Below are 13,073 nucleotides of genomic sequence, written 5' to 3'. Positions count from 1 at the left end.
TTCTTATTTAAAAATGACTGAAGTTGGCACAACACAACTTTTTCCAGCACCTTAGAGATAAAGGGAACCACAGAGATTGGAAGATAATTGTTTAAAACAGATGTGTCTAAAGAAGGCATCTTGAGTAGAGGAGTAACAGTGGCCACTTTCAGGCATGTAGGAACAGAACCAGTTATGCAATCGTTCACACCGATTTTCGCTCGCCGACAGGTTTTGCGAGATCGCAGACAAATGCCCGAAATCATAGGCAAATCGGTGCTCGTTCACATGAGTGACAATAACACAGTGTGAATGATCAAAGACGCAATCTGAGAGAATCGCCGAATGCGTAATTCAAAATCCTGCTGTGTGAATGTGTTCTGACTGAAAACTTAATCGGCGACGACCTATAGCCATTGAGAGAGCAAGATACAGGGCAGCGGGTTGTTCAGGGAGGAGTTATAGACCAGAATATCCGTATTTTAATAGATATGTTTACAATTATATCAAACAGGAACAAAGCACAGACATTTGCTGCACATTGCAAAACCACATTGTTATTTACCCCCTACTCTCTTTGCAGAACACACAATCCTTGCTCCCCGTCTCCCCAACCATTTCCTCTTGCATAATGTTTTTCCTTTTCTCATTTTCTCTGCAAATCAGCTGTGTGCTTGTGTGCAGCTGTGACAATTTGGATTGCAATCTTCTTGCAGGCTATAATTTTTAATAACAATTCTAGTCCTGGTCTTACGCACACGTGATCTTGCGTTATTTCCTTATTACTTCTCAGGTGCGTTTGGTTGTGAAACCAGACAGAAGTTAATGTCGGGGATTCTTTCTTTTGTAAAGACATCGAGTGTGAAACCTCCTGTTGCCGATCCATCGTGCAGTGTGCACACAGCAGCAACTGAACGATACCCCAGATAGTCGTACAGTGTGAAAAGAACAGTGACCCGAGTATGAAAATCGTGCAGTGTGAACTCGGCATTAGTAGTTCTCAATTTCTCACAAAGATGCGTTCTGTGTCCTCGCGTCCTTCCAGGTTCGTTCTTTCAAGGTCGCCTGTCAAGACCGGTCTCCATGAGTTTCGCTTTTGGAATTGAGAAACAGCCAATGTTTTTGAATCATGTTGACAAAGTTTGGTGTGTATCGCATGAATCCTCTAGGAGCAGTATTTAAAAATTCAGAACCTGCAATTTTTTCAAACAATCACACATTAAATCCAAAATAGCTGACTTCCTGTTGGTTGGAGCTAATGACTGTAATTTAGATAGTTGATGAGAAAAGTACAGAGTACAAGTACAGAGTTTGGTGACTGTAGGTAAGACTAACCCCACCACTTTAGTCAAAAGAGGGTGCTACAGATCCCAATGAGAATTCAGTGTTCGGCTCAATGAGAACTACGTACATATACGTGCAAGTATGTATGATATATGGATTCAAGTTTTTGACTGCATTCAAGGGGGCACTACGTGAGTGCAAAAGATCATGAAAATTCAAGCATTTCAAGCATGCCAAGCACCCGAAAAAGGCATAAATAAACATAAACAGCATAATAATGTTTGTGTTGACATGGAAACTGAATGTCAGATCAAAATCCTTTAACCCTCTGGGGTCTGAGGTGTTTTTGGGGTCCTTGAGATGTTCTGACATGCCCTGACATTTGTGCTTTTTTCAGTTGCTTATAAACATATTAATGGCAAAAAAAAATTACACACTATTTAGCACAAACAGGGCTACCATAATATGTGAGCAACAAGAATGTACATGTCTGCATTTTTGAGAGAATAATGTTTATGCGTGGTTATTGAAAAAACTAAAAACTAAAGTTTCTGAAATAAGGCCATAAAACACATACTAAATATGTGCCAATAAGACTTTTGTCTAATAGATGTCATTGCCTAGTGTTTTTTCTTCAAAATGATGTGAAAATCACCCTGCCTAATCATTCACATAACACAATACATTGATTTGAATTTTGCAAAGCACTTTCTGTTTGGAAAGGCAATATGCGGAGTGGGCGTCACAGATCATGCATATTTAGTGGTTCACACCTTAGGAGACAATGGGGCCTGCATACTTAATTAGCCATTCATTCAGGTGAGTCACTGAGCCACAAGAATGCAAGAGCAAACAGTTGGAAGCATCTCAATTCTATTTTATTTTTCCACATATTGTGCTTGCAATTTGGCCTATAATATCCAAGGAAAACATGTCTAGTAATTGTGCAGTTAATTCTCATACTGTATTTTCAGTTTTGGAATATTTATCCTCTCCCCAAATTTGTCACTAATAAAACACAATAAAAATTATTTAAAGAAAAGGCTTATATTTACCTTTTAAAAGTTTGTTTACATCTACCTTGTAAATATATTTTTTTATTAAAAAGGTTACAATTACAACAACAATTCAAGTGTAATCTTTCTTTGTAAAAACTAAAGTATACATTTTATCATACATATTTCAAAGTTAAGGATTTGATTGATTATTTGATTACTTTATTTTTGATAAAACATGCTATATTTAACATGAGCAAATATTGGCAAACAAAAGCTTATTTGAGTTGGCAGATATTTTATGTCTTATATGTCTGTAACATAGGTCTTTCATTTTTATTATAAGAAATATAAATGTTAATTTGCAGTTTAATACGTTGCTTATACAAATACATTTTATTTCAACATATTTCAGTCGATTTTTACTCAGTATAGCAATACAGTTTGCTAAAACCGAAACATTCATTCACAAACAGAAACGCCTGACTGTAACATTGTTTTTATGAAATATTAGGGCATATAAATGTTAATTTTCAGTTTAATACGTTGCTTATACAAATAGCCTACATTTTATTTCAACATATTTCTGTCGATTTTTACTCAGCTCAGTATAGCAATACAGTTTGCTAAAACATCATCATTCATTCACACAGAGACGCAATTTAAATTTAAACTGTCTTTTTGCGAGCTGTGGTAAACAGCGCGCATCTCTGCGGCTTCCGTTCATTCATTCACAGAACAGATTAACTTGAGAAGGAAAAAAAACTTACTACATATTCGGATCCTCTCTCCTGCAATACCCGCACTCTGAGGTAGATTTTCCGTTATTATTATTCCTCACAGCGCTGCCAGATGGTGTAAACACGTAGGCTACAATGATATGATTAAACTTGTGTTTCCTCGAGCTGATATGGGGGGCGTTCACAGGTTTGCCTCAGTAATTTGCGTTTGAATAGCACGCGCTCTCCGTGGGCGGAGTCACATTACATTTGAATGAGCTCTAATTAGCTCGACTGGAATCGCTCTCTTTTAATACAGATTTCACAAGATGAGAATATTTGTTTTTTATATAAATTACCTCATTTTAAAGAAGAGAATTCAAGCTTCATGCCTGTATGTCTGTATGCCTGTTTGACTCAGTATTCGCTGAGTTATTGTTCATTTTCGGACGCGTTTCAGAATGGTCTTCACTGACAGAGAGAAGGCAGAACTAGCATCACGTTTATTTTTCTTTATTTGGCAAAAAGCACAACAGTTTGTTTTTATTGTGAGTATACACAAAAATAATACACATTTAACAGAATCGATTGATGTATGAAACTTGCTTGTAATATCAAAGTCAACAGAGCAAAATTAATTTCTTTTGAACTGAACTGAAAAAAATCCAGCAAAACGCGTGGGCGCGTTTGCCGACCTCAGAGGGTTAAAGGGGCATTCCACCCATTTGAACATTGTTTTTTATTTAAAGTGGGTCATATATGTAGTCGAAATGTAAAATAAATTTTGAATTTGGTGCCTTCGTGACCGAGGAAAGACAAAAAATAACTTCAGGACGCATTTGTATGAAAGACAACAACTCCCACAATGCACCACATTGCACAGCTCTGCAAGCCACTCCCACTAATCCAGAAAGCGCATATCTGCCTATAAGAGAAATCACTCTTCCGTCTACAAGGCTAGCTACCACCAGAGCTTGAAATTAATTTCACATTCACACAAAATGTCTAGTTAGTTGGCGAACTCATTACTCCTCGTTTGTATTTCTTTCGAAAAGGTGAATTATTGCATGGTACCTGGATGTTCAGTCAGAACATATGCGGTGCGAAACTAGGATAGTTCTCAACACAAACGTCCGTGTCCTCGTCTGATTCAGAGATTTCGTCCAGGAGAAATTGTCATCGTTGAAATTCTTTGCCGCAGACAAATGACTGCATGCCTGCATGACTCTATCTTTGTGTTCGTAGTTGCATCTTACAGTCTATGAGTTGCATAGTGAGATCACCGGCGCCACCAGTCCGCCCTAACTCGAGCCAGTCCGGGCTCCTCGTCCGCGGCAGGCAGGTCTTCTGCCTCGGCTGCTCTTCGCTATAATGCGGCTTGTAAAAGTAGCCACAAACACCTGATTCAAGCATCAGACTTCCGAAATCCTCTTCTTCTATATCATATTGAGCACTCTCCTCCGCTATTGTCATAACTTTACATCTGTCTCCACAGCGCCTGTTAGCTTAGCTTCAAACAAGATGGAGGATATTGCTTTCAGTTTCAGAGAGTAAAGTCCCACCCACTGATCTGTAATAGGTCTGTAGCGTGAGCGGGTCCCGCCCCCTGGGAAAGATGAGGAACTAGTGCTTGTAGTCTCAACAGAAATCCCCCCCTCTTACACTTCCTCCTACAATGACGCAAAATGACGATTTTTGCGTCATTGTAGGAGGAAGTGTAAAAGGTAAATAACGGATTTCTCCCGTCTCAGGGGAAAATGAGAGAGTGTTGCACGACAATTCAATAGTATGACTGGGTTTCTAACAATACAAAGCTTAATGCAAATGGGTGGAGTGTCCCTTTAATAATTTTACATTTGTATCTTACTTTTTTTCTTCTTTTTTTTTATAGACCCCCCCCAATACATAACAGAACCATAGAATACATAAACAGTAACCTACATACCCACTCACACCTAAAAACATAGCTACAACAGCAGCAACCAATGTTTTGGAAGAAAGAATGAATGAATGGTATTGAATGAAGTTCATTATTTTGGATATGCCACATGGTCAGTCAATGGCTTGTTTACCCTAGATAGCATATTTTAAAGATGAGAAATGTAAATTCCAAAAGACCTAAAACTTCATAATTGTAAACAACCTTTATCCAGACGTTGTGCTGTCCATCTCATTTTATTCATTTGGAATTAGCTCTGATGGACATGCTAGAGCTACTCCTCACAACTGGACAAATGGATGAGGAAAGGAAGTAATATTTTGATCGGTCATTTTGATGCGTTCAGTTTAGACAGCGTGTTTGCGTCTCGGTTCAGACATCCAAAGGACCCCAGCACTAGGAACGAGTGGATGGTATATTTCTACTGATGTCCTGGATTGCGTCTGAGGATTAAATGCTTGTTTGGAGCATTTCACTGTGGATTGTTTTCTAAACGAGGCACAATGTCATGCAGGGTTCACATAGGCTATGTTCAGAATGCAGGTAAATGTGGAATTTTTTGCTCATGTGACTCAGGTCTGTTTTTGTCATGACAGTGTGAACAGTACAAACCACATGGAATCTGATATTTTTAATACTGATATGGGCCACTTCTATATGTGGTCCTAAATCCGATACAGGTCAGATGTTTTGCACTACAAATAAATTCGTAATTCCTTACTTTAATAACCTCCATTATAATAACCTTACCAAATAACCATGTTCACTTGCGTATGACAGCGTGCTGCGTGACGTCTTTTATTGTTCTTTTGCTCGTGCGGGTCAGTCTAGGACTATGATCTGTTCACACTGGAATCTGATATTGACCACATTTAAAACAATAATGTGAATAGCTATATAAAAAAATCTGATCTGAGCAATAAATTGGAATTGAGTACTAAGTGTGAAGGTAGCCTAAACTTTTGATGAAAGATGAAGCAGCAAACCATTCGATAGCAGTCACATCACAAAGCGTGAGTAATTGTAAAGTCTGTAAATAAGCATTTATGAATAATGTTTTCAAAACACTTACTCAACTCGCATACAATAGTGGATGGCATTGATAGTACAGCATTGAGTGTCAAAATGAAAGTTGCAAATAATAATTCATTAAGAATATATAACTTTTTTGTGTACAAAACCCAAAGGAGTCATGTTGGCAAAGGAAAGGATCCTACTCGTATCCATAGACACTCTGGACCTAGTGCTCACCCATGGGTTTTCTATTTCTGATCTTGAAGTCTCCTGGGAGGTTTCTAATCCCATTTCCCTACAATCCCTTAAATAAATAATTCCCACCCTTAAACCCTCTTTCTGCCCTTTTGATGTGATGCACCCTCAGTATTTTAAATCGAGTCTGTTGGCCTAGGTCTATAATCCTTCCTGAAAAATGTTTACTAACTTGTTCTGTCCATGCCTGCCTAAAATTGGCCACTGTTACTACTTTACTCAAGAAGCCTTCTCTAGGCACATCTGTTTTAATTCATTTCCGACCTATTTCTGTCATTCCTTTTCTCTCTAAGATATTGGAAAAAAGTTAAGTTGCCTCAACTTCAGTCATTTTTAATCATATCTTTGAATTTTTTAGTCAGGTGTTAAGTCTTTTCATAGCAATGAATCTGTGAGTACTCAATTATACTTTATTGGTTACTAATGCTGGTGATTCTGTGTTCTAGTTCTTTTAGATTTGACTGTTGATTGCACGTTACTTTTATCTAGATTAGAATCCTATGTGGGGCAATAAGGTTTCGTTCTTAACTGGTTTAAATCTTATTTATCAGACAGATATTTTTCTGTCAGGATACGCAATTCGACCTCCTCTGCTGCTCTCTCTAACTCTGGACTGGCACCATCGCTCTCCTCTCTTTACATGCTTCCCTTGGCTTCAATTCTATTGATCTTTCCACTTATATGCAGATGACACTCAAAATTATTTGCTTAAAAAGAAACGACTCCTCGTTCTCGGCTATACAACCTTTGTTAGCGTGTCTGGATGAGGTAAAGCTTTGGTTAGCTAGTAATTTTCTATCTTTAAATGAATCCAAGGCCGAGGTTATAGGTTTTGTCTCATCCGACAAATCTGAGGTCAATAACATTGACCTGTGGAATCTTTGTTTTTAATTCCCAATGAGTACAGAACTTTGGTGTTTTCTTGGATAGTCGGCTAACATTAAACACGATTCCTCTGTTGTTGCCTCTAGTTTTTCAGCTTCGCCTACTATCTAAAATTAAACACTTTGTGTCTGGAAAAAAAACAGTTATCTACTCCATTCTTTGAGCTCTACATTGGTTACCAGTTCAATTTAGGATTCATTTTAAAATTCTCTTATTTTTGTAAAAATGCTCACATAATATAGCTCCTATTTATCTATCTGTAAGTCAAGTCACCTTCATTTATATAGTGCTGTTTCAAAGCAGCTTTACAGTGATAATAGGAAATTAAAGTAACAGAGATTGTTTTGGCTTTACAGCAGCTCTAGAATAAAGTTATTGTCCAGCTAAAGTTAGTTTTGATTGATTCACTTCTGTTGCAAAGATCATTAGTTATTAACTTAGGGGCCGCTAACACGACACCGTTCTAATCTGTCTGAACTACAGTCTCAACTCAACTCAACTTTGTTTTAAGATCTGATGATCAAAACTAACTAACAGTCCCTTGCTAGAGGCTGAAACGCTGAGGGGATAGAGCTTTTTCGGTGGTTTGGTCCAGATTATGGAATAGCTTGCCACGCCAGTACAACTTAGAATAGCTCCTTCCTTGTCGGTTTGTAAATCTCTTTTGAAAACTCAGGCTTATGTTTGTCTTTGTAATGCTTTATATATTTTTATTTGCATATGTGATTGTCATGCTCCTGTACAGCACTTTTATGGGATTAAATTAGACTCATAATGATGATTAACAAATGCATGCACAATTACCCATGAACTTGATAAATGTTGCAGATATGTTTTACTATCCACAATCAAATGCCTTTCAACTTGCATGTACAAAATTCAAAATGAAATGAATATGCTGCAGTTTGCACAAATAGAGTCTTTTGTATTAGTGTATAATAATTTGTAAAATTTTCTTTTGTATTAGTGTATCATAATTTGCGCATGCAACAAAGAAGTGCATTTGTGGATCAGGTGACCCGTGCATTGACGTCTTTTCTGAGTCGATCTCATTTTATTCATTTGGATTTTGAGACTTTCTTTTTGCAGTTTTCAAGCATTTTACAACCCACACACAAACAACTATCAATGACTACGTTTACATGCAGCCAATAACCCGGTCGCGCACGGCCATGGCCGGATATGCTCATATCCCGTTTTTTAAAAACCCAGATATTATACCTGGGGTACCCCTTTTCTAACCCAAATATTTGGTCATATTTTGGTCATATGCGTATCGGCATATCCCCATCAAAAGGAACATTGAATTGTGTTCTGCGCATGTTCTATTCGCAAGGAATCTTGGTCTTTTGAGTAGAGACGGCGCATACAGAAACCCGCGTGCAGTATACCGGAAGTAAACAAGAAGTAGAGGTAAACATGGCGAGACGCAGCACAGCACCACACTTTTGGAGCAAGGAGGAAAGCGCAAACAAAGGCGATCGCTATCTGCCCCGAACTATTCATTATCCGCGTGTTGCTGCTGTTGTTGTTGCCTTTGGATACAGGAAGAAGAATCGGAAATGACGCATATTGCGTCTTAAGGTTGTCCCAGAGCCATATAGAGAGAGAGTTGCGACAACTCCATTGACTACAATGGAACGCTTTTTTTACAGCAATGGCGGCTCGTAGAGCCTTTCAATAGTTCCCGGAAGTAACAGCAGCGCGGTAGAACAGACCGTTTGTGATGCAGTTTTAAAAGATAAGACGTTTAAAGAATAAGATTGTATATTATCAGATTATCTGAATCAAATAAACTTGTGTTTTAAAGCATGCTAGTTGATTCCGAAGCACTTCCTGGAACTATCTGAGGTCTACGCGAATCACGTGACAACTAAGCATTTTGAACTTCCGTTGTCGCAACTCTCTCTCTATATGGCTCTGGGTTGTCCGTACGTCCAGACGCTAACCGTGCGTTGCCGTTTACATCGGAATATTGCCAATTGATTACAAATTCCATGTATACAGGAGTAACTCTCTCTGCTCACGCATGTAAACGGGTTATTCCAAATGTTTCAGAAACCCAAATAGTGACCTTAACCCGACCATAACCCTAATTTTAACAGCTTGTAAACGTAGTCATTGATTACGCCTGGTGCTGATTATTAATGTGTGCAAAACTACCCATCTATTTCACAAATTCACAAATGCGCGCAAAATTTTGCACACGCAAGTTGGAAAGCTTTTGGTTGTGAAAACTTTAGAATTATTATAAGTGAACCTCAAGGAACATATTTAAATAATAAAAAAGTAAAAATTGTCATGACTCCTTTAATGTGTTGCCATGACAACAGTATTTAAGAAATCAAAAATCTCTTAATTTTAAACATCAAGCATCAGTTCTGGCAGGTCACGTTAGTCAAGTTCACATCAGCTGACTCTCTGCTGATCCACGTCTATCAGAACCATACCGCCAATCCAAACTGTCTGCTAATTGTCAATCGTATTTGACGATAGTGGTCCTGACAGAAATATTTATGTTGTAACTTGTAGTGTTGGTTGGTCTTTGTAAAGAGTGAACCCAAGAGTTAACACTCTTGAAAGTAAGAGTCATTTTTGTGTCTGCTGTTTCTCAAAATAAGGTGTGTTTGTGTTTTTTTGGGTAGGGATTACATGGACAGACTTCTAGATGAAACAGAAAGCACTGCCTCCAGTCGAGCAGCCACGCCTCTTCCTGCCGCCTCCAGCAGCTGCACCAGCCAATCAGAGCGAGAGGACACTAGCGGCCACAACGGTACAGTACACAGTGTCGGTTTTTACACACTAAATTGAAATGCTTTGGTGCCTCTTTCAAGATATTTAGTAGAAACCAGGTTGGATTAAATTTGTATGTGGTGTGTTTGAATCGTTTGTTACTACTATGTATTAAAGCCTGATTCTGTGGTTCTCAATTCAGGACTCATCAGTCACAGCTCCAGTGCAGTCGCCACACAGATGTTGAGTAGTGTGAATGAGCTGAAGAGTGAATCTGTTCAGTCAAACGGAGCATCTAAACACAGTCTACTCACAGATCATCTGGACTCCAACGGCTGTAACCTTACAGACACTCATAACTCAGACAGAAATGGCTCAGTGAATCACCAACATGACTGCCAGAGCCTAGACAGACCAACAAAAAAGTGCCGGACAGAATCAGAGTCACTGGCCCAGGTTGAGACGGACCCTTCCAGGGTAAAAGAAGACTGAGAGACCAAGACCAAAGGTCAGGCCAAAATCTTAAACTGGGGAGATGGGACAGGGCTGTGACACCTCTCACCCTATTCACCCTAAACCCAAAGCTGAGCTGCTCCAAAAACACCACCCTCCAAACCCAACCACAGCTGATTAATGCTCCTTTTTCAAGAAACCATTTTACAGAGAAATGTATATTCTATATGTAATGGAATTTTTCTGATATTTTTTTATCAACAAGATATTTATATTTTTTATTGAGACATTTTGAAAATGGGTGAATATGCTGTATAAGCCATTATACGTAATACATGAGGATGAATGCTGGTGGGCGTGGTCTCTTGTGTTTAGGGCGGGGCCAGTATGTCTCCAGGCAAATCAAGTTGTGTTTTGGTTTACATTATATACTAATGTTTCACTGCTCAGCTGGTTTGTGTTAGTGGAGGCATACTGCGAGCTCCCCACAGATGTAGTCAAAATAAATAAGCCAATGGAATCACTCCTTCTAAGCTTTGTGTTTGTAAAGTGTCCAGAAAATTGGTTTGTTAGTTGTATTTTCTATTAACTGAGTGAATCTGTTTACTTTTCATTGTTTTTTTGTTGGTGTTTTTTAATAGTGTAAAGGAAATGAAGCCCATTTTTGGGACCATTATTTTGCATTATACCTAAAGGTATCTAATGTTTTAGTCATTCTCATTCATTTCTCGTAGATTACTGTAATACATTGAGCAGAAATATCACCCAGTCTGGACACAATGATTGATTTAAAACTACAACTGCCATAAATAAAGACAAAGATTTTTTTTTTATATAGGCTATACTACCGTGATATAGAAATACTTTTCTATGTACATATTTTCACATTAATGTAATAAGAATATTCAAAAATGTTATAGCTCTAAAATGGGCTTCGTTTTCTTTGAGCAAAATATAATTTATTTCTTTTGAAAATTAAAAATGATTAGAGGGCATGTTATTGGCAGTACCCGTGGGCATTTCTCATTGTTTATGATGGTAAAAGAGGCTCTTGTCATATGTGTAGGTTGGAATAGATTTCTTGCACATGTTGTTTTGATATTCGCACTGCAAATCCATCTTTAGATTTTACTTTTTGTGTATTTTGTACATGATATTCAGAAGCTGATTGTGAGAACTCAAATTCTTACAATTAATGAAACTGGATGATTATACGGTTTGTAGCCAACGAGCTATAACAGAATTCCCAATAACAGTGAATTTAAGTAACATGTTTCAGCCAACAGTTTTAAAAGCAGTCAGAATTCATAGTTCTATAATTCAAATCAATGCAAATATGTACTCCAAATTTATAAAATAGCCCAGAGGAATTTATGGAATATCTTTGACCAAAAACAATGTTTTTTATTTTATGTTTTAAAACTGTTTACTTTGTGGGTCAGTTGGATTTAACAAGTTGTACTTCCCTAGAGCCATGTTTATTGCAATGTTTTGAATTAATGAAACATGGAAACTGGATCTTATGGCCACAGATATGTCCATAACCACATTTTAATAATAATATTTGAGTATTTTGTTGACAGGAATTCACTGTAATACAGCTCCAGTACTCCTTTATAAACATGCACTCAGCTTCTAGAAAAAAGTTCGCTTTTACACTTCGTTCTGTGGTAGATGTTCATTTACACTTAAGAAATCATGGTGCTATATTTCCTCTGGTCATCTTCATTGGCTTATTTATTGTCATTTGTGTTGTTTGTCACCATTTGAAGAGTTCTCTTAGCTTCATGTATGTGACCGTAGCATTAATCTTATTTTAAATGGTCTAGAGTGCGATGTATGCACTCATTCTGATCAGAACTTATGCATTAAATACATCTTAAATAGCAATGATTTTGGAATCCACACTGGTTCATTACTGATGGTATTTTTGGAGTAGTGCAGAGAGGTGTTTATTTAAATCGATGAACAGACTTTGATCCACTGCCATATATCTAATATATGTTATTGTGAATTTACTGAGCAATGGAAATACTACATCAGAATGCAATGGCGATTCCAGTAGGGTCGCAGAAGGTTTCCTGTGTCTTCTGTCTTTTATTAGTACTTCTATGCAAAACCCTTATTTCTGTTTGGCTCTAATTAAATTAGAAAAGAATAAACAAAAGAAAACGGATTTTGTTATTTCATCTGATTCGAATTTGTAAAAAGAGCTCAAAATAAAGGAATAGTTCACTTCTGTCATCATTTACTCACTCTCAAGTTCTTTCAAACCTGTATGAGTTTCTTTCTTTTGCTGAACACAAAAGATGATATTTTGAAGAATGTCGGTAACCAAACAGTTGATGGACCCCATTGACTTCCATAGTAGGAAAAAAAAATACTATGTAAGTCAATGGAGTACATCAACTGTTTGGTTACCGACATTCTTCAAAATATCTTTTTTTGTGTTCAACAGATGAAAGAAATTCTCAGGTTCGAAGCAACTTGAGGGTGAGTAAATGACAGAATTGTCCTTTACTAATCCTTTAAGGTTGAAATATCTGTCATAAACTTGCTGAACAAAAAAGTTTGTTTCCAGAAGGAAATCGCATCACAGTCCAGTTTAAGTAAGTTCAGTGATGTTTCATTTTTGGTTTAAAAACAGTTATTAATTTAGTTAATTTATATACTGTGGGTACGGAAAGTATTCAGACCCCCTTAAATTTTTCACTCTTTGTTATATTGCAGCCATTTGCTAAAATCATTTAAGTTCATTTTTTTTCCTCATTATTGTACACACAGCACCCCATATTGACAAAAAAACACAGAATTGTT

General features: G+C 37.4%; 1 protein-coding gene across 1 annotated transcript in view; it reads left to right on the top strand.

The window, feature by feature from the left end:
* The window catches only part of mier1b (mesoderm induction early response 1b, transcriptional regulator), a 30,278-nt gene extending 19,040 nt beyond the window's left edge, over window positions 1-11,238 (top strand). The window contains exons 12-13 of the mRNA XM_084411678.1: window positions 9,716-9,843; window positions 10,006-11,238. Coding sequence (XP_084267804.1) covers window positions 9,716-9,843; window positions 10,006-10,295 — 418 coding nt within the window. The 3' untranslated portion in view covers window positions 10,296-11,238. The remainder of the gene's footprint in view (window positions 1-9,715; window positions 9,844-10,005) is intronic.
* Window positions 11,239-13,073: the final 1,835 nt, after the last annotated feature.

This window comes from Rutilus rutilus, assembly GCF_951802725.1.
Source record: "Rutilus rutilus genome assembly, chromosome: 6".
Lineage (NCBI taxonomy): Eukaryota > Metazoa > Chordata > Actinopteri > Cypriniformes > Leuciscidae > Rutilus > Rutilus rutilus.
The sequence above is the reverse complement of the archived record's forward strand: the minus strand, read 5'-3'. Positions and strand labels throughout refer to the sequence as shown.